This window comes from Diplotaxodon limnothrissa, linkage group LG1, assembly GCF_057381915.1.
Source record: "Diplotaxodon limnothrissa isolate DT_005_m linkage group LG1, D_limnothrissa_male_GT1.1, whole genome shotgun sequence".
Lineage (NCBI taxonomy): Eukaryota > Metazoa > Chordata > Actinopteri > Cichliformes > Cichlidae > Diplotaxodon > Diplotaxodon limnothrissa.
Genome location: NC_140596.1, coordinates 25,629,259 through 25,655,807, shown reverse-complemented (window position 1 = coordinate 25,655,807; position 26,549 = coordinate 25,629,259). Strand labels below are relative to the sequence as shown.

The following is a 26,549-nucleotide window of genomic DNA, read 5'->3' as shown; positions in this document are numbered from 1 at the left end:
AAATCAACTTTTCTGCACACACTGCAGATGCTGATACACCTCTGAGTTTTATCAGTCAGCCACCTCTGTGTGTGTGTGTGTGTGTGTGTGTGTGTGTGTGTGTGTACGTACGGGGATGTTATGAAGGATGTGAAACCTCTTGGCTTTCATGCAGTCATACACTGCTCATTTACACATCTTGGTTTCCAGCCAGCAGACAGTTCACATGACAGTAAAAACCCAGTCCAGACTAAAGCAGATAAGTTAACAGGCTGATAAAGGCCTGCTCGTTGGCCTGGGGTTACTGGAAGTACTGCCCCTTTAACCAGCTCTCCTCCCCGTCAGTCCCACACGCGTACTGTTGCTCTCTTCCCCATTTCGCTGCTTTGTTTTCATTGTCGCTCTTCCGATCATGGCTGCTCATTCTACCGAAGAGCCATTCCCCTTCCACGGGCTGCTCCCCAAAAAAGAAACCGGCGCTGCCTCTTACCTCACCCGGTTCCCCGAGTATGACGGCCGAGGGGTGCTCATCGCCATCCTAGACACCGGCGTGGATCCCGGGGCCCCCGGCATGCAGGTAGATCTGACCGGCTGCCTCGTGTTAAGCTACGACCTAGTTGGCGGAAGCTAGCGAAGCTAAAGGGCCGACTCATTCACTTCATTGGTATACAACGGCAGCGGCTAGCTATCTAGCTAGATACTTAGCATATGTGGATACACCAGTAGTTAACTTAACGCCACAATGACAACCATATCAAGGCAAAGCAGCTAGTAGTGTGTGTTTACCCCTGCTGTCAGAGTGTATTTCCGTGCTAATCTGGCGTACAGTTAGCCAGTAAGTTAAAATGTGTGCTAGCATGACAGCCTGGAAGCTAGCCGCTGAATTATTTTCGTGGGTTTTTTTTTTGGGGTTTTTTTTACCCCTCTTTATTCCAGTGTTTACACTATTAGATTTACACGCTGACTGGATGTAGCTAGCTTAATAGTAGCAAGGCAGAGTAAATTAAGCGTATTTGGCGTTTTGATAAGTGATCCGTAAACTCTGAAACTTTATCCAAACTGCCAAGTCACAACGTAAGAAAATAAGCCGACCAACACAGTGTTAAACACTACATGTTAGTCTAAACCTGCCAGTGCACATGTGTAAGTCTAGCTGGGTAGCTTTCATAATACATTGAGCTTATTTTCTGTTCTCTTGCTTCAGTCATGCTTGAGGGGCTGAGACTGAAACTGACTGCTTCTCTGGTAGTAAACAAATCCTCATGTTAAAAAACACGAGCTTTTTCAGGTATCATTTTACCGGCTGAGTTACTTAGCTGATTTATGGATGACGATTCATTTTGTTTGCTGTCCACACACCCCTCCCCATTCAATGTAAGATACCAGTTATGATTTGCACCTTTTTCTGTCTGCATTCTAGTGGATTGCTGATTTCTTACAAATTTTTTTTTGTTCTCTTAGGTTACAACTGAGGGGAAGCCAAAGATTGTTGACATCATTGATACGACAGGCAGTGGTGACGTGAACATGACCACTGTGGTGGAGCCTAAAGATGGGACAATCACCGGCCTCTCTGGCAGAACACTCAAGGTCAGTATATAAACACCTCAACGTACACAAACATTAAAAACATTCCTTTATAGGCGCTCTTTTACATCTGTTTCACACTGCATATTTTTTTTAACATCGTCCAGATCCTTCCTGCTTGGGTCAATCCATCAGGGAAGTATCGCATTGGAGTTAAAAATGGCTACGAGTTCTTCCCCAAGGCTCTGAAAGAAAGAGTACAGGTAGGAAGAGGTGACATTATTACTTCATTTTGTCTGACACAGTGTTGAGCACAAAGCCCAGTACGCCTGACACGTGGACAATTAAGCTTGGACATGATAGCAACTGTTCAAAAGACTCATGGCATTGGAGCTTCTGGCCACCTGAGTCACAGACAGGCATTTTTTCCTGATGTTTCAACACTTCAGTCAGCTTTAGCGATAACACAGAAAAACTTGCTGAATTGTCCTCTTCCCTCTCATAGAAAATCCATCTGAAATCAGTGAACTGATAGGATTTCTGACCTTTATTCTGAATTGATTATCCATACTTGGAAAGTTTTGTAAAGAGTTTATAGCTTTTTTTCATATAATACACCCACCTGATGAATGAATGATGGGAAAAACATAATTGAAGTGTCCCTGTTGACAGCTCCTAAGCTCAGATTATTTCCTGAGTTGTATGTTAGACTGTGTGTTGTGTTGGAGAGTTATTGGATTTTTTTTTTTGTGGTTTTTGACTACTAGAAAGAGCGAAAGGAGAAGATGTGGGATCCGCCACACAGAGCAGCACTCGCTGAGGTTTGCCGCAAGACGGAAGAGTTTGACCTCGCTCATCCAAACCCCTCACAGGTCAGACCTGCTCCCTTGAGGTCATTTGAGAGAGAAAAAGGCAACGTTTATGTTAGAAAATATGTACATTTATAAATTCATAGAGCGACTTGGAGGAGAGAAAGTGAGAATGGCACAAATAATACATTTAAAGAAGTGGGATTGTGGGCTGATTATTGAACAAGAATGGTGATAAACAATTTTGAAAGATCAAAATCGGAAGTGACAAAGAAAATGGAGCAGCAAGAATAGCTGCTATCACCAAGAGGAATAAGGAGGGAATGTGAGAGGATCTAACGTATTGGGCTTCATTTCTTGCCTTTTCCAAGTGTAGTTAGGCACCCTTTACTAGCATGGGATGCCTCGACTGTATCTCTCATCTTTCAGTCTCTCCACAGATTGAGAAGTTGCAGAAAGAAGAGTTGCAGTGTCAGTCAGAGCTCCTGGCATCGCTAGAAAAGAAGTACAGTGATCCTGGGCCTGTATATGACTGTGTGCTTTGGCACGATGGCGTCACATGGAAGTACGGCCACCTTTAATTTTCTTTCCCCTTCTGTATCCTTACAGTTTTTTGTTGTTGTTGTTTTTTTTTTTTTTACCCTTTCTTTTCACAACCTTCCCTTGTTTACCAGTAATCTATTTGTGATTTGTTCCCTTTAGGGCTGTAGTTGACACTTCAGAGTGCGGAGAGCTGTCCCAGTGCACTGTGCTGAGCTCATACAGAGAGTCACATGAGTATGCCACGTTAGGAACTGTCGAGATGCTTAACTATTCTGTTAATATTTATGATGACGGCAACACGCTCTGCATAGTCACCAGCGGAGGTGAGCCATCCCAGCGCATTAGATTCCTAATATGCCTAATAGTCGGGTATTCACACATGATCTAATGCTGCTTGTGCGCTCCTAAAGGGGCTCACGGGACACATGTGGCAAGCATCGCAGCAGGCTACTTCCCAGAGGAGCCCGAACGTAATGGTGTGGCCCCGGGTGCCCAAATCCTGGCTCTGAAGATTGGAGACACCCGCCTCAGCACCATGGAAACAGGCACAGGGCTCATCCGCGCGGTATATTCCTCAAAGTCCTGAGAATATAGATTTAAAGAAAATATCTGTATATGTTTGCACCATTTTATTCTTTATTTGTCTGTCATTTAAAGATGATTGAAGTAATCAACTACAAGTGTGACCTGGTTAACTACAGTTATGGGGAGGCCACACACTGGCCCAATTCAGGGTAAGTACATGGAGAGCAGGCGCTGCCTCTGTAGCTCCTCGTTGCTTACTGTTACTCATTTGTCGCTGTCTTTTTGTCCTTCAGGAGGATTTGTGAGGTGATCACTGAAGCTGTGCAGAAACACAACGTGATCTTTGTGTCAAGCGCGGGAAATAACGGCCCCTGCCTCACTACAGTCGGCTGCCCAGGAGGAACCACCAGCAGTGTTATAGGTACACGCTCGGATGAAACCAGTGCTTCTCAAACTGTTAAGCCTGCAGTGGGTCCTGGACCACGGATTGATAACCTCTGGATCAAAACATCTGTCCAGCCATGCTTGGTTTCATTTTTGCTTTGTTCATTCTGCAGGAGTTGGCGCATACGTGACGCCAGACATGATGGTGGCAGAATACTCCCTGAGGGAGAAGCTGCCTCCGAACCAGTACACCTGGTCATCGAGGGGTCCCAGTACCGACGGGGCCCTGGGGGTCAGCATCAGCGCCCCTGGCGGTGCCATTGCATCCGTGCCCAACTGGACCCTTCGTGGTACCCAGCTGATGAACGGCACATCCATGTCATCACCTAACGCTTGTGGCGGCATCGCACTAGTCCTCTCAGGTGGGTCTAGTGAGATGTGATAATTCAGCCTGCTGTGTGTAGAGAAATGTGTGTGAATTCAAAGCTGATGCTGGTGTTTGCTGTTTTGTGAAAAAGGATTGAAACAGAACGGGATCCATCCCTCAGCTCCTGCTGTGAGAAGAGCGCTGGAAAACACTGCTCTGAAGGTTGATGACATCGAGGTGTTTGCACAGGGCCATGGAATAATCCAGGTACTGTGATTGTAAGACTTTCAACCTGATATTCTGCCATTTCTTTCCCTGATAGATGTTAAACAAATGTATCGTTTTGTCTTCCTCTCAGGTGGAAAAGGCGTTAGACTACCTCACTCAGCACGCCTCTTTACCCACAAGCCACCTAGGCTTCTCGGTAAGTGTGGGAACACAGAGAGGCATCTACCTCAGGGACCCAGCCCACGTTCTTGGACCCACTGATCACGGAGTTGGAATTGAGCCCATCTTTCCAGAGAACACAGGTACTTTCATACATCATGTTTTTATTTATTTATTTTTTTGTTCTTTTTTTTTTCTTTTTTTCTTTTTTTTTTTTTAAGAATGTAGCTATCTTCTTCTTCCATCACAGGAAACTCTGAGCGAATCAACCTGCAGCTTCACTTGGCGCTCACGTGCGCTGCCCCGTGGGTCCAGTGCCCCTCCCACCTCGAGCTCATGAACCAGTGTCGTCACATTAACGTCCGCATCGACCCCGTTGGACTGAGAGAGGGAGTCCACTACACAGAGGTGGGCACCACGTGAAGGAGAGAATGAGTCAAAAAATCGAGCTCATGTGTCTGTGTGCACTTACGTTCACTTTGAATTTGTCTTTCAGGTGTGTGGGTATGATACAGCAGCTTCTACCTGTGGGCCACTATTCAGAGTTCCAATCACAGTTGTTATCCCTGCCAAGTAAGTCAGTACATGCTTGCCCCCCGCTCCGCATAAGAGGTTTGTGTGTTTCTCTGTCTGATGGATCTTCTCTCTTCCTACAGAGTAATAGACAGTCGTAGTCATGAGGTGTGTTTCACAGACGTCCACTTTAGACCGGGCCAGATCAGACGCCACTTCATTACTGTTCCTCAGGGAGCCTCCTGGGCAGGTTGGTGTCTCTCTGTTTTCCACTGACACTGTGCTAACGCTGGGCCTGATCTGCCTCCCTTTAGAGAACTGGCCCACATTAGCCAAACCCTAAGTAGCAGAAGTTGGACTAATTTCCATGGGGAAGCATCATTGCTTGGTCTTGCGGGATCACTCCTATAGTTGGTTCCAAATTTGTGCACAGCAATTTAGTGGTGCCTTGCAGGTACCAGCTTTTTTTTTTTTTTTTTGTGCCCAGTACCATTCTATGAACGTTTCTATCATATCTATACGGTCACAGTGATGGAAGCTAATATTAAAGATGGTGAAGGTTAAAAAAATGAGATTGGGTTTGGAAATATAGTGTACACCAGTCACTCAACTACAGGGAGTGCAGAATTATTAGGCAAGTTGTATTTTTGAGGAATAATTTTATTATTGAATAACAACCATGTTCTCAATGAACCCAAAAAACTCATTAATATCAAAGCTGAATGTTTTTGGAAGTAGTTTTTAGTTTGTTTTTAGTTTTAGCTATTTTAGGGGGATATCTGTGTGTGCAGGTGACTATTACTGTGCATAATTATTAGGCAACTTAACAAAAAACAAATATATACCCATTTCAATCATTTATTTTTACCAGTGAAACCAATATAACATCTCCACATTCACAAATATACATTTCTGACATTCAAAAACAAAACAAAAACAAATCAGCGACCAATATAGCCACCTTTCTTTGCAAGGACACTCAAAAGCCTGCCATCCATGGATTCTGTCAGTGTTTTGATCTGTTCACCATCAACATTGCGTGCAGCAGCAACCACAGCCTCCCAGACACTGTTCAGAGAGGTGTACTGTTTTCCCTCCTTGTAAATCTCATATTTGATGATGGACCACAGGTTCTCAATGGGGTTCAGATCAGGTGAACAAGGTGGCCATGTCATTAGTTTTTCTTCTTTTATACCCTTTCTTGCCAGCCACGCTGTGGAGTACTTGGACGCGTGTGATGGAGCATTGTCCTGCATGAAAATCATGTTTTTCTTGAAGGATGCAGACTTCTTCCTGTACCACTGCTTGAAGAAGGTGTCTTCCAGAAACTGGCAGTAGGACTGGGAGTTGAGCTTGACTCCATCCTCAACCCGAAAAGGCCCCACAAGCTCATCTTTGATGATACCAGCCCAAACCAGTACTCTACCTCCACCTTGCTGGCGTCTGAGTCGGACTGGAGCTCTCTGCCCTTTACCAATCCAGCCACGGGCCCATCCATCTGGCCCATCAAGACTCACTCTCATTTCATCAGTCCATAAAACTTTAGAAAAAACAGTCTTGAGATATTTCTTGGCCCAGTCTTGACGTTTCAGCTTGTGTGTCTTGTTCAGTGGTGGTCGTCTTTCAGCCTTTCTTACCTTGGCCATGTCTCTGAGTATTGCACACCTTGTGCTTTTGGGCACTCCAGTGATGTTGCAGCTCTGAAATATGGCCAAACTGGTGGCAAGTGGCATCTTGGCAGCTGCACGCTTGACTTTTCTCAGTTCGTGGGCAGTTATTTTGTGCCTTGGTTTTTCCACACGCTTCTTGCGACCCTGTTGACTATTTTGAATGAAACGCTTGATTGTTCGATGATCACGCTTCAGAAGCTTTGCAATTTTGAGACTGCTGCATCCCTCTGCAAGATATCTCACTATTTTTGACTTTTCTGAGCCTGTCAAGTCCTTCTTTTGACCCATTTTGTCAAAGGAAAGGACGTTGCCTAATAATTATGCATACCTGATATAGGGTGTTGATGCCATTAGACCACACCCCTTCTCATTACAGAGATGCACATCACCTAATATGCTTAATTGGTAGTAGGCTTTCGAGCCTATACAGCTTGGAGTAAGACAACATGCATGAAGAGGATGATGTGGACAAAATACCCATTTGCCTAATAATTCTGCACTCCCTGTATTCATATCATTGAATTCAGGCGTTCCAGCCGCTTCCATGATCACAGGTGTGTAAAATCAAACACCAAGCCATGAAGGCTACTTTTACAAACAGTTATGATAGAATGAGTCGCTCTCAGGAGCTCAGTGAATTCCAGCAAGGTATGTGATAGAATGTCACCTGTGCAACAAGCCAGGCGGGAAATTTCCTCACTGTTACATATTGCACAGTCAACTGTTAATTATAGCTTAGATCCAGTGAAAAGATCTCGTAATGCTTCAGTTACTGAGTCAGCAGAGCATTGGTGACTTTTATGCACTGTGAGCCTCAGCTGTTGGTGACTGCTCTCTATAACTTTAAGCGGTCTGCCACTTCATGGCTGAGTTGGTGCGTTTCCTAAATGCTTTTACTTTGCAGCAGTACCACTCTTCGCTGATTCTGTAAAATCTAGGATGGAAGAAATTTCTGACTTGGTGCCGTGGGCCCATCCTATTACAGCACCACAGTCGAATTCAGTGAGCTCTTTAGAATGACTCATTCTTTCACAAATGTTTATAGAGGCAGACTGCATGGCTGGCTGTTTGATATTGTTTTATATATCTGTGGCAAAGGGAGTGAAAGCACCGCAACAATTAGGTGTGTAGCCCAACATGTTTGACCATATAGTGGATATCTTGATTGCGCACGCCTCAGAATAATTGAAGAATCTGATTCTTCTTGTTCTTGTTCTTCTTTGTTCTTCTTGTTTTTGTTCTTCTTCTTTGTTCTTCTTGTTCTTGCTCTTGCTCTTGTTCTTGTTCTTGTTCTTGCTCTTCTTCTTGTTCTTGCTCTTCTTCTTGTTCTTGCTCTTCTTCTTGTTCTTGCTCTTCTTCTTGTTCTTGCTCTTCTTCTTGTTCTTGCTCTTCTTCTTGTTCTTGCTCTTCTTCTTGTTCTGCTGCTGCTGCTTCTTCGGCTGTATCCCAATTCAGGGTCTGCAGCCTTAAAGTACGCAGCATCAACGATCCTCAATGGCCACGTACTCAAAGACCGCTAAGGCCGGAAGTGGGAGGCTTGTGAAATGGGATGGTCTAGCCTCCGTTGCGCTGCGCAGGTTGCCTAGCAACCATGATACTAATAGCTGGATACGTTTCATACAGCATTGTCTGACAGAAATGAAGGAGAAAATCTTTTGTTTGTTTGTTTGTTTGTTTGTTTGTTTGTACATGAGCTTTGATCATTCTCTGATTAAGATCAGCTATTGAACGGCGTATATTTTAAAGTAAAGGCTTTAAGACCAAGTTAGTACAAACGTCACTAATGTCACATAACTTTGCCGACATGTGGCCAACAGTAATGTTTTAATGTTCTTCATTATTAAACATTTGCACATAAATAAGTGACATAATATTCAGTACTTACTTAAAGTTTACTCTTCGGGCGCCCCTTATCCGCCGTTTTTTTTCCCGGCAAAATTATCCACACCACCGCCGCGCTATGCATTCTGGGATATGTTGGGCCACGAAGTCTACACCGCCACGTCCTTAAAATTCAGGGAAATGAAGGACGCATTTGAGGACCGCATTTCGAGCAGTCTTCGAATTGGGACAGCCTTCGTCGCATCGCTGTGACGTAATCGGCCTTAAAATGCGGCCTTTAAGGCTGCAGACCCTGAATTGGGATACAGCCTTCTTCTTCTGCTGCTGCTTCTTCTTCTTCTGCTTCTTCTTCTGTTTTTTTAACCTCTGTTCTTGTCTCTCTCTTGCAGAGGTCACACTGACGTCTCATTCGGGAGACGTCTCGTCAAAGTTTGTTCTCCATGCAGTGCACCTGGTCAAACAGAAAGCCTACAGAGCAAATGAGTTCTACAAGTTCTCGTCACTATTGGAGAGAGGCTCACTAACTGAGGCTTTCCCTGTTCTGGTGTGTATATTTATATTCTCTTGGCTTGGATTCAACATGTAAATTATGATGTGGAAAAACAAAACAGTGTGGATAAGCACTGTGCTTTATAATCTCTTCTCCAGTCAGGTAAAGTGGTAGAGTTCTGCATTGCACGCTGGTGGGCGAGCCTGGGTGACGTCACGGTGGACTACACCATCGCCTTCCATGGGCTCAACACGTCTCCGTCACCCCTGCACATAGTAAGAACAAAGAGAACAGCAACAGCAGGAATTAAGACGCTGCTCAGACCGTATCGGTTCTCTTCTGTCTCTTTTCTGACTCTGGTTTGTGACTGCGCAGCATGCCTCGGAGGGAGTGACGAGTTTCGAAGTGTTTTCACCACTGAGATACGAAGAAGTGTCTCCAACTATCACCCTCAAGTCGTGGGTTCAGCCTCTGAGGTGAGTGTAGGTGTGCACAATTTGGTTCTAACTTTAGTTGTAGCTCCTTTATTGAGCCCATTGTCTGTTTTGTAGGCCCTTAAGTTCAAAGATAAAAGCGTTGGGGATGAGGGATGTTCTGCCTGATAACAGACAACTCTATGAGATCGTGCTCACCTACAGCTTTCACCAGGTAAAACCACCTGCACAACATATGAAGAGGAAAACGTAGCTTTTTTTCTTTTTTTTTTTGGCCATGTGTGTATAATCTTCTCCTGCTTGTTTTCAGCCCAAGAGTGGAGAAGTTACACCCAGCTGCCCAATGCTGTGTGAGCTGCTGTACGAGTCAGAGTTTGACAGTCAGCTCTGGATGCTGTTTGACCAGAACAAGAGACTGCTGGGCTCTGGTGACGCCTATCCACACCAGGTACACATGAAGACCATGCCACAAGGAATGCCTGTACACGCATTTCTGAACCGTTCCTTCATACCTGCAGGTTGTACCTGCTTTATGATGATGGGAAAGTGGATTTTAAAAAAAGAAATGTTTTATTTTTACAGTATTCTTTAAAGCTGGAAAAGGGAGACTACACTATCCGGCTGCAGGTCCGCCACGAGCAGTCCAGTGAGCTGGAGCGACTTAAGGATCTGCCGTTCGTGGTTTCTCACCGTCTCTCCACCACCCTCAGCCTGGATGTCTACGAGACACATCGCGCTGCCCTCATGGCCAAGAAGAAGGTGAATTCTGTCACCTTGTCCCCGGGTGCCACACAGCCTTTCTACGTCACAGGCCTGCCAGATGACAAGTGAGTCAAACCCACCAAGGGGCCAGACATATTTAGTCTGCATATCCATGCTCCAAAACTCTTTATTTCCTGTGGCCTTGCACCGCAGCACCATTTTTGGTCTCTAAATAGATTTGGTTGCTCTTTACACGCAACATTTCATTTCATCCACTTCAATTACCACAGATACTCTCTGTGGTATGCAGCTGCAAGCTCGTTGGCTAATGACTGACTCGTCAGTGAGCATGTGGTGTCACAGTCAGACCAGGTTTTTGTAACCATGATGATGATCATTATCTCTAGACTTCAAAACAGGACCACAAACCAGTGTGAAAATACTTCACCTTTAAAATATGAGTCTTTATTTATAATTCTGAATTTATTCTCTTTCTTCCTTTACTTTGTTTACAGGATCCCGAAGGGAACGAGTCCAGGATGCTACCTTTCAGGCTCTCTCGTCGTGCCCAAGAGCGAGTATGGCAAGAAAGCTGTGAGTAGCTTTGTTCTTTGTAAACTTCGATACTTCAAAGAAATATGTGGTCCTGCTCATCAGGACCCAAAGTCGTGCTGGATTTCACATTTCCTGCCAAGCATTCACTTAGATGCATTTAATGTGAAGCCGGCAGGACTCGCAGTCCTGAGGATCAGAAAACACCGGTGCTCGATTGCTCCCCTCCACGCACAAACCTGTTGAAGTTGAAGCCTGATATATTTTTTTTCTCATTCATTTGGCTTCTGTTTCAATCCAGAATCAATCTAATGTGGTAAATGCGGCTCTCTCACACATTGAATACAGCTGAGTCCGATTGTTTGGAAAATTTGGAAGAATTTTAGTTGGAAAAGACAAAGATTTTTTTCCCAACTAAATTAATGTGAGGGGGATTTGCTACTTACCACTGGGCCTGGGGGCTGTTTGCAATAACCCTGCCAAAATTTGCTCTACAATTGTTTTGTTTTGTGTGCAGAGCCTGTTCTCTTGGTTTTTCTTAGTTTGCAAGCACTCACTTTAACTTCCCTAAAGACGCTTCGTGAATCAACTCTTAATGTCTTTCTTTCCCTTTTTTTTTTTTTTAATTTTTTTATTTTAAGCTTGTGTGTGTTCGTGGCTTTACTTGGTGGCTGCGGCGCAAAAGACTTCAGTTTGAACTCTAGCAGCCATTTACAGATCAGTGTTTTCCACTTATACTTATATAATTATCAGAACCTATATAGTTCTGATAATGCACTGATTGCATTCAGTTTTCCCTGCTGCAGGAATAAAGGAAATAAGTAGATCAGATGTGTTTAGATTTAAATCTAAGACCACACGTTTAGTGAGCAACAGGTAGGTGTGCGGACTCTCCGAGTCTGCCAGTGAGGATGAAATAAAGAGAGAATCCTTTTTTCTGGTGTGCTTGTGTTGTCTCTTCCTTACTGTGTGTTATTCTGACCACCAGGGGCAGGCCTCAGCAAAACGACAAGGGAAGTTTAAAAAGGTACTGGATGAGCTAGAAACACTGTACAACAGAGCGTCCACTGCTCTCCTACCATCTGGAAATGGCTTACTCTTTGCCTTAAGCTAGGATTTGTTACTTCTGCTTTATCATTTCAAAGCATGTCAGTATTTCTGTTCTTTGATGCATTGTTCGACAGAGTAGTTAGTTTTCTGGTGGTCAATACAATTATCTTTTTAGTTATAATTGAAACTTTTATAACTGGGTATTTTTTCCTTAATTTAAAAATCAGTGAAACGGGAGGATTTTGGTGCTTTAAGTTAGCAGAGGGTGAGAATTTGGGATATGATGATGGATTATGTTGAAGGTTGAATGACTTTATTTCGACTGAGCTGGTTTGTTTGTTTGTTTGTTTGTTTTGTGCGTGTGCGTGTGTGTGTGTGTACATTTATGCAGGATGTCGTTCCCGTCTTCTACCACTTAATTCCTGCTCCCAACAAAACAAAGAATGGAGGGAAGGACAAGGACAAGGAAGGAGAGAAGGAGAAGGACGTTAAGGACGAGTTTGCAGAAGCTATGAGGGATCTGAAGATTCAGTGGATGACCAAGTGTGTGCACTTTCTCATCTCTTATGTCCGCCAACGCTTCAACTCGGCTTCATTTCTCGCTCATCCGTGTGTCACCTTTTACTGTTCAGGTTAGATTCCAGCGCTGTTTATGACGAACTGATGGAAAACTACGCCGACTACCTGGCACTGCATGTGCAAAGGCTCCACCAGCTGGACTCGGAAAAGGTGAAAGAGGAACGGGGAATGTGCCAGGAGTCGTGGGACGGAGTTTAAACTGTGCGACCTTGTTGACTCACAGTCATTTTTTTCTTTTGTTTACGTTTAAGGAGCGTGTGAAACGCCTCAAGGAGGTGGTGTCAGCAGCAGACCTCGTCATCTCCCGCATCGACCAGACAGCCTTGGCTGTTTACCTCACCATGAAGACGGACCCACGGCCGGACGCCGCTTCTATCAAGAGGTATGTTGCTCCAAGGAGCAGCGTTAACACCACAAACTAGTTTTAGTAAATATTTCAGTTTAGCTTAAGCATGAACCCCTGAGAAGGTGTTCCACACATAACAAATTTTATTAGTTTAGTTTGTTTTTGGCAGCTCAAACAAGAGCTCAACTCTTCAATCCATTGAAAACCTACTAGAAAAAAACCCTTGATGTTGTTTTGTGACCTGGCTCATATTTTTCTGCAAACTCCAGGCATTCTGTTCTATAAACAGGCATTCTTTACCTTAGTTGTACATGAAGTACATTTTAGAATTTAGGCTCCTTTATTTGTTTGTTTTTTTATAAAAAAAAAAAAAAAGAACAATAATAATAATAAATTTATAAAGCGCCTTTCAAGACACCCAAGGACACGTTACAATAGGATAAAACACATAATGGAAAAATGACAAACTGAAGAACAATAAAACAAAAGCACAATTAGGCTTAACGTAGCCGTGCTGCTCTTGACCTCTGGTAATATTTGTGTATCAGCGACATGGAGAAGCAGAAGTCGTCCCTGCTCGACGCTCTGTGCAGGAAGGGCTGCGCTCTTGCCGACCAGCTCCTCCTGCCCCCCTCGTCGCAGGATGGCGCCGGGGCTGTCGCCACGGGGCAGACGGTGGCTGAAGAGCCTGCAGAGGAGGCGGCCAGCAGCTCTGATGACATCCTGCAGAACATTTCCAAAGCCCTGATGGATACATTCTGGGAGGTGCAGAAGTGGGCGGAGCTAACTGAGTCCAAGGTAAGAGAAGTCAAATTGGTGTTTGTTTGTTTTGGGTTTTTTGTTTTTTTTTGGGGTTTTTTTAAGATTTGGGGTCATGGCTAAAGTTTTCTTTCTGTGTTTCTTTGCCTTGGCTGCTCAGGTGTTGATGTTTTCATATAAACACGCTCTGGTGAACAAGATGTACGGGCGGGCTTTAAAATACGCCTCAAAGATGGTGGAGGAGAAGCCCAGCAAAGAAAACATGAAGAACTCCATCCAGGTACGGCAGCAGTGACGGCCAGCACATGATGACGTCTTTTTTCACTGCAGTGATTTTTAATTATTCTTTTTTTTTTCTGTTTCTCGTTCCTCAGCTCATGCGTCACCTCGGATGGACACACTGCGCTGCTTTCAGCGAGAACTGGCTCCCCGTCATGTACCCCGCCGACTACACGCTGTTCTAGGCAACGGCGCGCACACACCTGCATGCACGCTCGGGCAGCACAGCCACCCACGGTCCCATCACATGACAACTACGATATCATGTCCCTCAGGGTCACATGGTCTATGCATTCAACCAACCAGCTGCCTCCTCAGATTTTTTTTTTTTTTTTTTTTTTTTTAAATGTAATTGTTGATGAACACCAAATAAATGATGACGGCGAGCGTAAGTGGAGGGATCATGCTCATCCTGAAGTTACCTTTAAACATGTTGTCGAGCAGCCTCGGCTGTTCAGCAAGAAAAACAACCAATAAATGAGTTTTTAAGAGCCCTGAACTCTCTCGAGGGTGGGCTTGATCCTGCAGCTCAGTCGTCGTCCTTTATTTTGCTGTCATCCACAGATTTTTGGAGGCGTTCACATCCACCCCATTCTCAGCTGTCTGGACTTCATTTCACATGAAAAACCTCATTGTCTGGTGTAAATACTGTAAAAAAAACAAAACAAAAGGGCCACGACCCGGTTTATTAGCGAAGAAAACAAACTGACTACTCAAAGCTTGCTGTTATACTTCAGAGAGAAGACGGAGGACTCGCTGCTGCACACGTGCAGACACACGGCGCCTGATCCTTGAGTTAAAAGGGAGTCACAGACAGAGCTCAATCTCCCTTTTTTCTTTTCTTTTGATTGTCCAGCCCGCCTGGGTTAAAGCTACCATTTATTCTTGTCTGTCTCAGAACACACAACAGTTTTGAGGTGCCTTTCTTCATGTACCTTGACCTTTTCTGATGGGATGAAACACAGGTCGTAGGGGGAGGATTTGACCACAGGAGGCGCTCATCCGCTTTCACCCATCAACCTTCAGTGGTGTCGACGGATGCGTCGAAGCTCGTATCAGCAGCGCGACGAGCCGCGTGCTCGCTGCGTCACCGCCGCCTTCGACAACCACCTAAAACAGACCTCACTAACGTCACGATGCAGTCGCGGGCAGCGGTAGGATGTTCGGATCTGGTTTCATCGTAAAACTTTCACACAGTGTTAAGACGAGTTTCTGTGCAGCAGTCACGGCGTTGCACATGTACACAGTGTCATAAAATAATGTACATACACTCATAACTTACAGTATATTAAGATGCAATAGGTATATAACACAAAAATATTCTAATCGATGTGTTTTGAGTATATGCATGTCTTCTAGGATGTAAGGAAGCATAGTTTTGTGGAAGCGGATTTTCAGTTTCTATTTGAATGATTTTTAATCGCTGACTGTATCCTCTGATGTTGTTTTCATGTGTGCGTGTCTGTGAGTGAATATTATTTGTGAGGGTGTTTTTGTGTACATCGACATTTCTCCCAGCGAGACTGTAACGAAAGCCATTTAGAGGGGAGCTGAGCATAAGTTTTGTTTTTTGCTTTTGAGGACTAACACAGTGCTTTTGTCCAATTTATCTAATTTACACAGACCTTAAATTACAGCTTCTGCAAGTTGTGATTTTTGTTTTTGTTTTTTTTCTTTGAACTTAATAGGTCTGGACATTTGCCATGTGCCACATGTTTCTCTACTCAAAATAATCCAGGCGAGGTTGGTGCCTGAGTAGAGCTCAGAGTTTATGATACACAATGCTCATCTGCTGAAAAGTGCGTGTGTGAGAAGTGAGTGAGGTTTGCAGCTAATGTACATTTTATTTTCCTCTCCTCCTTACCTTGGAATGGGCGCGGCTCTGAGGCTTTGTGCATGCTTTTTCTTCATGTAGTGACGATGTGATGTGTAAATGGTCGACGCTGCCGTGTGCAAGCATAGGAAAACGGTGTAGATGGAAAAAATGCTTCTAAAAATAGACAAACCTCACAACATGCTTCTGAAAGCTGTTCAGCAAAAATTCAAAGGGTTGTATTTAAGGGTGTATCTAACATGGACAGATCTCCCCCCCCCCCCCTTTTTTTTTTCTTTAAATCCATAAAACTTAAAGTATGATTTCTGTTTCATCACTTTAACCAAAGAACGATTTTCCACGTTAAGCTGTTTAATCATCGCTGCATGTATGAAGGCATAAACCATATCGGAGAGGAGGTGGTGGTGGTGTCACGCCCCACGTGTGAAGATGAACCCTCACCCTCCGGTGTGGATTTTGTGACTGTTTATGGTCTCATCTTTCCCTGATGTTGTTTTAAGACCTCTCTCAAGTGGAAGGTCCATGCCTACGAATGTAAAAGCAGCTGCTTTCGAGCCTCTTGTCCTCAAGGGGAGCAGAAAAATCTCTTCTGGGGGTGAATCGGTGGTCACAAATCATGCTTCTGTTTTTAGCTTCTCAGCAGCAGTCTCAGGTTTCTCTGCTGGAATCCATTTTTCTTTTTTTAAATCTTCTCTTTTCTCCTTTTTCTGGAGTTTTGGATTGTTTTTCAGACAGATGTTGCGTTCAGGGCTCTGCTATCAACAATTACACGCTGCCAATGACAGTTTCACTTTTAAAATAATTTTAAAAAGGCCTTAACGTTCACCACAGGACTTTACCGTCCACTTCATGGCACCAAACAGACGTCTCATATCCGTTGCTCTCACTCTGCTGGTGTCGAGAAAGACTTCAGAAAAGCTTCTTACGGTTGTGTTTATATTTATAGTCATAAAATCTAGTAAATGCCAATATTTTATCAAATGTTACGAGATATGGTTGTATGCTCTTAGTATTATTTTATACCTATTCTTCCTTGATGACGTGGGAAAGACCCCGAGCTACTGTCACTATTTTGTGGTCACATGGAATAAGTCACAATCAGAAAAATGACACTGAATAAAAATATTTGGAAGAATTCACGTGTTCACTGAGCATCACTTGCACATACAGCAAAAGAGACTTAAAAACGGTACAGCTGACATGCCAAAAAAAGACATTTCATAGCTTCTTTATACTTACTGTGGAGGGCCGAGAGAGCCGAACATGAATAAAATAAATACTTAAAATTGGGGGAAAAAGTTCAATTTCAATTCACTTCATTTAAGCCATTTAATATTTTTTTCCTATTTTAATGACATTCTAAATATTTGACTTGTTTGACATTTGTCTACTTCCAATTTTAATTAATCACAGTTCTTTAATGGTGTGTTTAATATAATTCCTTTTGGCACTTATGGCCCTCCATACCCCACAGCCCAGTGAGTCCTGTTCAGATGATTTGTTTTATCCCAAACACAGTATATTTAAGAGAAAATCTTTACATCTGCGAAGCTGCCTCTTATACTACCATCTGAGGAAAAAGATGGCTAAAAGTCATCTTAAAAGACAGTTCAAGTCTAAACAACAACAAAACCATCTGCATTAAACTGACTATTTATAGGCCTTCAAGGATAAAAAGTCTGATTTTTTGGGGGGAAAGTGAATATGTTAGGTTGTTGGGAAGCCGATCACCCATTAAAACCAGGGTATGTAGAAGAGCATCTCTGAACACACAGCATGTCAAACCTTGAAGCAGTAGCAGAAGACCACCACTACTCCTGTTGGCTAAGAACAGGAAACTGAGGCTACTCACATGGATTCACCAAAATTGGACAACAGAAGATTGTAAAAACGTCTGGATTTCTGCTGTGATGTTTAGGGTCAAAATGAGATGTAAACAACATGAATCCTACTTTGGATCAATGGTTTAAGCTAGTGGTGGTGTAATGGTGTGGAGGATATTTTTAACAGCACAACTTAAGTATTGACTCTTTATGACCACAGTGTACCTGTCTTCTGATGTTAACTTCTATCGGGATAATCCACAATGTCCCAAAGCTCAAATAGTTGCAGAGTGGTTGTTGTTAACATGGAACAAAATCTCTGAGACGTGTTTAAATCTATCCCATGAAGAATTAAAGCAGTTCTGACGAAAAAAAAAGTGGGTCCAACCCAGTAATAAAGTGGTAGGTAAGTGTGTATTGACTCTATTTAAGTATTAATTACAAAATATGAGTATAGAGTGTTGGGGGATGTAATATAACTCTACAAAAGTGTACAGGATGTGTGTTATCAGCATGATATAGAAAATTTTCCTATATGAAGGTTATTGTCAACCAGTGTAACACGCACCCCCGAGAAAGTGTCTAATGAGTCTAGAAAGGACTGCACCATAGAAGGCAGATGATTTTCACAACACATTTTCAGCATCCTTGAATTTGGTATCCGAACATTTGTTTAGCAAACGTCACTGCCACAGCAGATCCAAACTCACACTCATCTCCTCAGATTTTTCTTTTATCCCCCACCAACATGTATAAAACAGCAGGTAACAAATTTTAGTTCAAGCTCATAGCAGCATTAGTAAACACTGGATCATTTCAATGGATCCATTTGAGTTGCTGGCAATTCGTACACTTCAATGGCTTATCCCATGGGAGTGTCTCAGGAAATCTATCCACACCTCTTTGGCCTTTCAGTCTCTACTTGTTGCCATGAAGATCTTCATCTCTCCATCCTCGGCCAATAAGCTTGTGTTAAAGGCCTTTTTAAAGTTCTCAGTGAAAGTCAAGTCAGACTCAAACCTGACCTTGTTGGCCCAGATTAGAGTTGTTCCCGGTTTGCAGAAATGCTTCATGGTGACCAGGAGCTCATCCAGGAAGTCATGATGGTAGACCACATCGGCTGCTAGCACGTAGTCGTAGCGGTAGACCGATGATGGGTAAGTGCGCTCCAGGTCATAGCCCCATGACAAAGTTGCTACCTGGGGCGTGTGTCTGCAGTGGCCCCTGGTATTCCTGCACAAATTGACCCTCAGGTTGTTCAGGACCTCTGGTAGGTCTGTGGCTGTGACCCAGCCACCTGAAAGAGAAATAACAAAACATGTAGAACCTCGCAGCTCTCTGAAAACAGCTTCATCTCTGCCTATGTACCAAGGAGTGCTGCTACGACAGACACAAGGCCGGTTCCTGCTCCGATCTCCAGGACTGCTTTATCCACGAGATTGATCTGTTCTCGATGAGTGTCCAGGTAATGACAGAGAGCCAACCCCTGAGGACATATGTACATATTTAATCTTCTCTTTATAATTAGCAAACCCTGTTCGATTTAGTTAATGTCAGCCTGTTTGACAAAGCGAAATAGACTAAAACCTCTCAAAAAGTAACACATTGACATCTACCAGACTGGAAAGGTTACAAAGCTGTTTCTAAGGCTTTAGGACTCCAGTGAGCCACAATGAGAGCCATTATCCACAAATGGAGAAAACTCGGAGCAGTGCTCAACCTTCCTAGGAGTGGCCAGCCTACCAAAATTACCCCAAGAGTGCATCAACGACTCATTCAGGAGCCCCCCACCCCCAGAACAACCGAGAGCTGCAGGCCACACTTGCCTCAGTCCAGGTCAGAGTTCTTGATTTGACAATAAGAAAGAGACTGGGCAAAGATGGCATCAATGGGAGAGCTCCAAGGAGAAATCCACTATCAACCGAAGTTTAACTTTTTACAACATTTGAATCCTGTTACCTTAAAGGTGATACAGAATTTCATAAAAGAAACATCATACCAACAGTCAAACATTCTGGTGATAGCGTGATAGTGCTTTGGAGTGTCAGGACAACTTCCTGTAACGGATAAAACCATGAATTCTGCTCTCTACCAGAAAAATCCTGAAGAAGAATGTCCAGCAATCAGTTCATGCCATAAAACACATTTCGGTTATGCAGCAGGACGATGAACTGCAAGACTCTATATCCATTACTTTTCTAAGCATCCTTTTTTGACTCCCTATATCAATTTTAAGCACTTTATATTCAAGTACAGAGTAGGATCATTCTTTCTCGATGATTCTGTCCCATATTCCTTCTGCAGCAAGCTCAAACATTCAGCCAGAGTCATTAAAAATTATTTTCAGCAACAAGAAGAACAAGGGGGACAGAGCATGTGTCTGACCCCCTTGTTCCAGCAACCAGCCTGCCAAGAACCTCAAAAATCTGTGGGCAGGGGTATCCAGAACTGGTGAGGTTGTTTTTTTGTTTTAGTGTTTACTGCAGTTGTTGAGGAGTAGAAGTACTGATGACATTTGTTTTGTATGTACCGCAAATTTCAGTGCAGCACTTCTCACAGCAGTTAATGTAAGTGATTAAAATACAAATTTCTTGCCAATATTTGAAGCACTTACATAAAAAAGTAACTAAAATTTTGACCCAATCAAATGGACTGCGTTATCTGATGAGTTCACCAAGTTTGTTGTGGAGATAATCCTTGTGAAATCTTCAGATTTCTTCACAGTTGTCACAAACACATTTCATGGATGCAAAGTCAGCTAGCTGAGCTTCTGTGTCCATCTGAGTGATGATGATGATGCAACGTGGTTGAAAACTTCACAAAAATATTTGATCAAAATGTCAAAGAAATACAGAAGGTCTGTGATACAAGACAGAAGCTGGTAATATTAGAGAAAATGATTGCATGCAAGCTTTCAAATCAGGGAAACAGTGCTACTCACTGCCGGCCATATCATGCCAGCATACGAGTCCAGAGCCTCTTGAATGATGATCTCCTGGCCGACATAGTTGTACACCTCTTTCCCAGCTCTGTAGAAGAAACATGGAGCCCAGGCTGGTCTCTGCTGCTTCCCTACAGATGACTGATCTGTTTGCGAATCATCTGAAAGATCTAAATGTCAGGTACTCTGATCTGATCTGAATCAAACACATAACCCACCAAGGGTTATCCTACCTTTGTCCTCCTCTTCACTTCCATTTGTCTCCTCATCTTCTTCTTCACTTCCCATATACATGGTTTCTTCCACAGAGGTTGTGGACAAAGTATCCATATAAAATGCTCTGCAATGTTAGACAGTTAACTGAGACATGAGTCCATGTAGGACTGTATGTTAAACAATCCTCTAAATATTGTAAGTGCCTCACATACCTTTTGCAAGCTTCAAATTTGAGAAAGATCTCAGGAGCCACCCGAATGCATCACAGAGACCTCGGACTGAGGTGTTATAGAGCATCCTCCAGGACACACCCATCATCATCACAAGGGCACGGTGATATTTTTAGAGCAGTACCCATGAGAAATAAACACAAGCAATATCCCGGAGCAGAACACACGTAGAAGCAGACTCACACAGACATGCTACAAAGACGAGCCAAAGAGGAAGCCAAAAGGAGAGAGAGAGACAGAATGATATCAGCAGGCTGAGGGTGGGGTGGGGGGGGTTTGTTGTCACCGGTACTTTTTGACTTCTCAAAGCTGGAACTTTGCAAAAACCTGCACGGTCTGTAACACCATACCCAGATGTATTAGGAATTCATGTTAAACCTGTAGAAGCTGGTATTTTTCTAACTTTTAAAGTTAAGAGATAACTTTACATTAACTTGAACACCACCGTGAGTTCAAATCAGTCCACGTATCGTTTATTGCGATAGTAAGTAGTCTAAAAAAAGTGGAGACACATGGGGCCAAGAGGGGAATCAAGGCCAATACATAATTTATGCTTGGCTTGAAGGCATCTTGGCAGAGAGCTCCCAAGTTTGTGTTGTTTCAATTAATGCCTGCTGTTAGGCAGTCAACAACTGTAACTCCTGCATAAGGAGGAAGAAAAAAGAGAGAGACCAGACATAAGAACATGAAACATGCCTGAATGGAGGACATCAGCATTATGTCCATTAAAAAGCTTTTAATAATTTTGTATACGCCTTTTAATTAGTAATTAAAGGGATGATCACCATGTTTCCTCAAGAGGTCAAAGCTCAAGCAGCACTTTTATTTCTTGATCGTTCACGTCTCCTGCAATCACCTGCTTTTGCAGATGAAAATGTGGTCTCGTCTATTTAAAAAAGTGACGTGTGTAACGTGGAACATGTCCATGTTGTGCCTGCTTTTCCTGCAATGCCCTCAACTGCTTCACCAGAGATGTAACAGGATCAGCCCCCGAGAAAAGAAGCAAGCTTCAGTAATATAAACCTCAGTTAGACCACCCTCAGTTGCATGAAGTACCACCTCCCCACCCTCCAGTTTCACCTATCGTCCAGCTAAATCCACTCACATCCTAAAACACGAATCCATCCAGGACCTTGGGATGCTTTGACACATTAATAGAAAGCATGCAGTGGTTAAGTCATTGCCCGGTTGTGCTACCGATGCCAAGCAGCCTTATTTGGATAAAAGATGGGAGTTTTTAAGCTCGATGACAGGCACCACAAGTCCACATTAATCTTCAGCTGTTGAGTATTTGTTTTTCTTAATGGTGGCTGTGACATTTACTGACACCAGCTTAGATAGCTGCTTTGTTAAACAGATCTTCACCTCTCCTCTACCTCCGCAGCCAAACTGCGCATATGCTCTGAGCTGGCAGAAAGAAGAGGAACGACCGGACAGAAATGAGCCAAGATGTGTCGGAAGATTTGGAATCAAAAATTAGGCATCAGATTTTATAGGTCACATGAATAGAAAGTGACGGGAACCTTCCTTTTCCAAAGCAGCTAATAAGGCTCATTGGGGAGTTTCCAAAACACAAAAAAATGTGTGCCTAGTATGTACTGCCCAGTATGGTTGTGATCTTTCATTTGACCTCCTGAAGTTGTTTGCTGGTGAAAAATTACCTGCAATTCACTGTAAACTTAAAAAAATAAAAAAAATGTTTAAAGTTTAATATTTAATGTTTTTGGGTGCAGGAGAAGAACCCAGAATCACCACCACCAGCCTGATACAAGACCATGCTCCAATGCTGTTCATGCCAAATTCTCATTCTCACCATCCAGCAGAAATGCAACTCATCAAACCAGGCAACATTTTTCTTCTGTTGCCCAATTTTGGAGAGCCCCTGCAAATTGTAGACTCAGTTTCCTGTTCTTAGCTGACAGGAGTGGCACTCAGTGTGATTTTCCACTGCTTCGAGGTTTGATGTGCTGTGCATTCAGAGATGCTCTTTTGCATATGCTGGTTGTAACAAGTGGTTATTGGACTTACCTACGGGTACACACCTTGGTTTCATCTGTTCAAAGGACATCGTTCATACCCAATTTTGCAAACCTAAGCTATGTTATCATGAAGAGGCTTTCTCCTGCAGTTCTTCCAAGCATACTTCTTCAGTCTTTTTTAAATTGTACTTTCATGAACTTCAACATTAAACGTGCCAGCTGAGGCCTGTAGAACCACCTTGGCTTGTTTGCAGTCTCACACACACACACAAGGTGCAGCCCCTTTCATATAGTCTTGATGAGTTCATATTTTTATTTAAATTTTCAAAGAAATAACTTTCATAGCAGCTAATTTTCAATCTAAAAAAGTTTAAAATAGAAAACATTAAAAACAAAAACAAAAAAAGGAGGTAAAGGTTGCAGTTTTCTATCATTTAATCCCAAAAATATAAAGCCTGACCCGAGGATGGTGATAGAGAACAAGTTGCATCCCCCTTCCTCATGGTCCCCAGAAGATATTTTATACAAGAACCATTAGTGTGTGTAATTTTATTAACCTTTAAACAGTCCGAGACACAGATGTGTGCTTCTCCAGTCCTTCCAGCAGTGATAAAACCTGATCGCACTGCACACATGAAGTCACATAGCAAAAGACCTCTTATTGAAAATCTCTGGGTTGTCAGAAACATTATTTCCCACATCACCAGTGCTGTGAGAAGACTGGATATGAGCAACGTGACCCTCAGAGGCTCGACTGAGCAAAAACACAAACACACACAGTAAACCCATCCAGTTCCTTCAGTGTTTAGCAGCCTCTCTGAGGTCCTTGGTCGTGCTGTCCCTCCTCCAGGCTCGGTACAGCTTGATACTCAGACTGGGAAGGTCGTACAGCTCCTCTAAGTGAAAACACTGCCGGAAGCGATCCACGAAGCTGTTCTCCGGATCCAGGCGGAAACGCATAGCCCACAAGATCTGAGTGTTTTCCTGGCACAGGTATTCAAAGGTGTCCATCAGCTCCTGTAGGTAAGGGTGGGCGTACACCACGTCAGCTGCCAGGATGTAGTCGAAGCGATGAGTGGCACATGGGAAACGCTGATCCAACTCCTGACCCCAGATCAGCTCAGTGACCTGAAAGCAGAGGTGGGTGGGTTGATTTACACACACACTTTCAATCTTTAACTCTTATGGTGATACTCCTGAATGTGACGCTTTAAAATATAAAACCCACTAGAGGGGTGTACTTGCACCGGCCCTTGGTGTTACGCGTCACATTGTACTGGAGATTCCCCAACACATCAGGTAGGTCAGTGGAGGTCACCTTAGCACCTGGAGAGACAGTAAAAGTAAAATTGAGGAATAACTATGGAGGAAGAGAAAAATAACTTAACAAGATTAAATCTAATCACTGGCTTGTGTGAGTACCTAACAGGCTGGACACGATGGTAACAAGCCCAGTTCCAGCTCCCAGTTCGATCACATTTTTGTCCAGCAGGTTGTATTTGTCTTGGTTGTTCTCCAAGAAGTGACAGAGCACCATGGCCTGTTAGAGGGAACCAAGTATATATTTTTTAAGTGACAGGGATCAAAATTATGAGCATACATCACATCTAAACTCAAGGACAATTTTTGGGCTCACTGAGGGCCAGAGCACAGCTCCATAGAGGTCTGTGGACTCTTTGATGAGGATCTCCAGACCAGAAAAGACGTATCCCTCCCAGACCTCGGGACCAGTAACAGGCGGGTGAAACTGCCGTGCCATTATGGCGCTGGCTAGTTCTGCATCCACAGCAGAACCTGCTTTGCAGGCATCTACAGAAGAGGCAGATATCATATTAACTGTGTTTATATAGAGATACTTCACAGTAAGGGAAAGCAGGATCATCAGACATGATGGACAAATTTTAGGTAAATTCTCTGATCTCATGTGTCTTTCTTCACTGGGATTACAACAGCAATTCCAAAAAAGATTAAATGCTTTGTAAAAATCCCCCAAACTCATATTGTATTCACAGTAGAACATAGAAAACATTTTAATGTTTTTTTTAGTAACATTGAACTATTCCATGAAAAATATGAGCTAATTTTGAATTTGAAAGCTACGGTACGGAGCCCCGCAAGGGACATGGGAGAAAAAAAATTACGATGAACTTTTGCGAGATCTCGCAAAACCTTTGCGAGATCCCGAGTTAGTTTTGCGAGATCTCACAAAAGTCCGGCTTAATTTTTTTTCTCCCATGTCCCTTGCGGGGCTCCGTACCGTACCGTAGAAAGCAGCATCACGTCTCAGAAAAGTGTGAATGGAGGCAACGAAAGGCTGGAAAAGCAAGTGGTACTAATAAGAAATAGATGGTGGGACATTTTGCGACTAATTAGGTGAATTTGCAACATGTTAGAAACTTTCTTAGAAAAGAAGTAAAGACGGGCCGATCACTGATTGGCAAGTGTGCAAATTTCAGATTAATGTTCCTAACATAAAATTGTGAGGACTTCTCATATCTCATCACCTGCAACATAATATTATCAAAAAAATAGTCTGAAATCTGGAGAAATCTCTGTGCGCAGGGATCAAGACTGCAAAGGCAGCACTGTGCTGGACAGTACCCTCCAGGAAATGCTAGTTTTGTTAAAGGTCACCGGTTCATCTGACCATGTGTTGCAACATCCTCTTCTATGGAAATAAGGCTGCTGTGAGGTCTATTTTTTGTCATTTCCAGTGTGTTTGTTTTTTGTTGTGACTGGTCTTTGACACAAATTACTCTTAGATGTATCCGCTTTAGGCCCGTGACCTGAAATCCCATGTTACACATTACACATTTTCTAACCCATGAAATGAAAGCCAAGGGACAGAACAAAATCACTTGAATTACAATATATTTAAACCTTTCTTTTCTCCAATGACACACACACACACACACACACACACACACACACACACACACACACAAAAAAAAAACATAAGCCAACTGCTCCATCTTTTATTCACTACAGAACTGCAGAAGCTCCAGCACAGGATGGCTGTTCTATGTGTGCAACACTGTGGCAGAGTGGGAGCAGAAATCCTACACTTTCATCTCACAGGCAATAATACAACAATAAGCAGAACTGCTGAAGTACTGGAGGTTTTTTTGTACTTTTAGCATCTCAGCTCATAATGCCTCTCTGATCCTGCTGCATTTGTTTGTAACTCCAGCCGGTGAGTCACATCTATTCAGAGCGTCTGACCCACAACTTCAGTTATGCAATGCTACTTTAGAGAAAAGGTCAGGGGAGCCCACCGAGCCACAATGCAAAGGTTGAGTGAGAACAGGGAGAGCTCAATTTAGAGCTCTGTGTGTGTAAATAGTAAGCAGATCTATCAGCAGAGCCACACTTCTTGCACGGTCTGATATCAGATTCATACTCGGTGCCACAATGCCAGCATTTATCATGTATTCTCTATATGTTTTTTTTAATGACTCACCTTTGTGTCTGTTTTTGGGATCATCCATGGTCTTGGGTTGCTGTGTCTCCATGACTAAGGGAAGAAACAGGACAGGAACGTCCAACGCAGGAGATCTGATAGCAGCCAAAGCAGTCCTTGGTTTATAATCAAGGCTGAAGTCTTTTGAATTTGGGTCACTGTGGATCCTGATCCCTAGGATTGTTAACGATTGCCTTCGGTGGTTTTAAGTTTCACACAAACAAAGTGTTTTCCAATTTCTTGTCCAGGACTCCCACACCGAGGCTCACTGTACCCGATATCTCAAGCTCTTTCTGGGCATGCTTAAACTCAAAGTGCATGAAGCAGTA

General features: G+C 43.2%; 3 protein-coding genes across 4 annotated transcripts; 1 reads left to right on the top strand and 2 right to left on the bottom strand.

Annotated features, from left to right (window-relative positions):
- The first annotated feature begins 324 nt into the window (after positions 1-324).
- On the top strand, positions 325-14,048 carry tpp2 (tripeptidyl peptidase 2). 2 transcript variants are annotated; one of them, XM_085346822.1, is made up of 29 exons: positions 325-556; positions 1,441-1,569; positions 1,674-1,769; positions 2,274-2,378; positions 2,756-2,880; positions 3,018-3,181; positions 3,269-3,423; positions 3,516-3,592; positions 3,677-3,804; positions 3,941-4,189; positions 4,286-4,401; positions 4,493-4,664; positions 4,772-4,929; positions 5,018-5,094; positions 5,178-5,284; positions 8,936-9,090; positions 9,195-9,311; positions 9,412-9,512; positions 9,588-9,684; positions 9,781-9,918; positions 10,053-10,297; positions 10,688-10,766; positions 11,713-11,751; positions 12,166-12,317; positions 12,407-12,503; positions 12,605-12,735; positions 13,248-13,497; positions 13,619-13,738; positions 13,833-14,048. In XM_085346822.1, exons 1-29 carry the CDS (start codon positions 392-394, stop codon positions 13,920-13,922), a joined length of 3,834 nt encoding a protein of 1,277 aa, XP_085202948.1. In that variant the 5' UTR covers positions 325-391; the 3' UTR covers positions 13,923-14,048. The 2 variants fall into 2 exon arrangements, with proteins under 2 accessions (XP_085202948.1, XP_085203023.1); XM_085346897.1 differs by lacking the exon at positions 11,713-11,751.
- A 1,850-nt stretch (positions 14,049-15,898) lies between these two features.
- mettl21ca (methyltransferase 21C, AARS1 lysine a) lies at positions 15,899-20,847 on the bottom strand. Its single transcript, XM_085347066.1, has 5 exons — positions 20,764-20,847; positions 20,569-20,675; positions 20,336-20,496; positions 18,763-18,880; positions 15,899-18,691 (listed from the first exon to the last, which is right to left on the bottom strand). The coding sequence occupies exons 2-5, from the start codon at positions 20,663-20,665 to the stop codon at positions 18,306-18,308; spliced, it is 762 nt and encodes a 253-aa protein (XP_085203192.1). The 5' UTR covers positions 20,666-20,675; positions 20,764-20,847; the 3' UTR covers positions 15,899-18,305.
- A 2,211-nt stretch (positions 20,848-23,058) lies between these two features.
- mettl21e (methyltransferase like 21e) lies at positions 23,059-26,531 on the bottom strand. The gene is made up of 5 exons (XM_085346969.1): positions 26,221-26,531; positions 24,397-24,569; positions 24,183-24,300; positions 23,989-24,086; positions 23,059-23,888 (listed from the first exon to the last, which is right to left on the bottom strand). Exons 1-5 carry the CDS (start codon positions 26,270-26,272, stop codon positions 23,559-23,561), a joined length of 771 nt encoding a protein of 256 aa, XP_085203095.1. The 5' UTR covers positions 26,273-26,531; the 3' UTR covers positions 23,059-23,558.
- Positions 26,532-26,549: the final 18 nt, after the last annotated feature.

What these genes read in the sequence shown, in the direction of transcription:
- mettl21e (XM_085346969.1), bottom strand. Translation starts at nt 26,272, where the DNA reads ATGGAGACACAGCAACCCAAGACCATGGATGATCCCAAAAACAGACAC. An exon ending in GAGCTGTGCTCTGGCCCTCA is followed by an intron (nt 24,301 to 24,396) that starts GTGAGCCCAAAA and finishes TCCCTCTAACAG; the next exon opens with GCCATGGTGCTCTGTCACTT. An exon ending in CATCGTGTCCAGCCTGTTAG is followed by an intron (nt 24,087 to 24,182) that starts GTACTCACACAA and finishes CTGTCTCTCCAG; the next exon opens with GTGCTAAGGTGACCTCCACT.
- tpp2 (XM_085346822.1), top strand. Translation starts at nt 392, where the DNA reads ATGGCTGCTCATTCTACCGAAGAGCCATTCCCCTTCCACGGGCTGCTC. An exon ending in CATCTTTCCAGAGAACACAG is followed by an intron (nt 4,665 to 4,771) that starts GTACTTTCATAC and finishes CTTCCATCACAG; the next exon opens with GAAACTCTGAGCGAATCAAC. An exon ending in GACGCCGCTTCTATCAAGAG is followed by an intron (nt 12,736 to 13,247) that starts GTATGTTGCTCC and finishes TTTGTGTATCAG; the next exon opens with CGACATGGAGAAGCAGAAGT.
- mettl21ca (XM_085347066.1), bottom strand. Translation starts at nt 20,665, where the DNA reads ATGGATACTTTGTCCACAACCTCTGTGGAAGAAACCATGTATATGGGA. An exon ending in CTGGCATGATATGGCCGGCA is followed by an intron (nt 18,881 to 20,335) that starts GTGAGTAGCACT and finishes ATATGTCCTCAG; the next exon opens with GGGTTGGCTCTCTGTCATTA. An exon ending in TGTCGTAGCAGCACTCCTTG is followed by an intron (nt 18,692 to 18,762) that starts GTACATAGGCAG and finishes TTTCTCTTTCAG; the next exon opens with GTGGCTGGGTCACAGCCACA.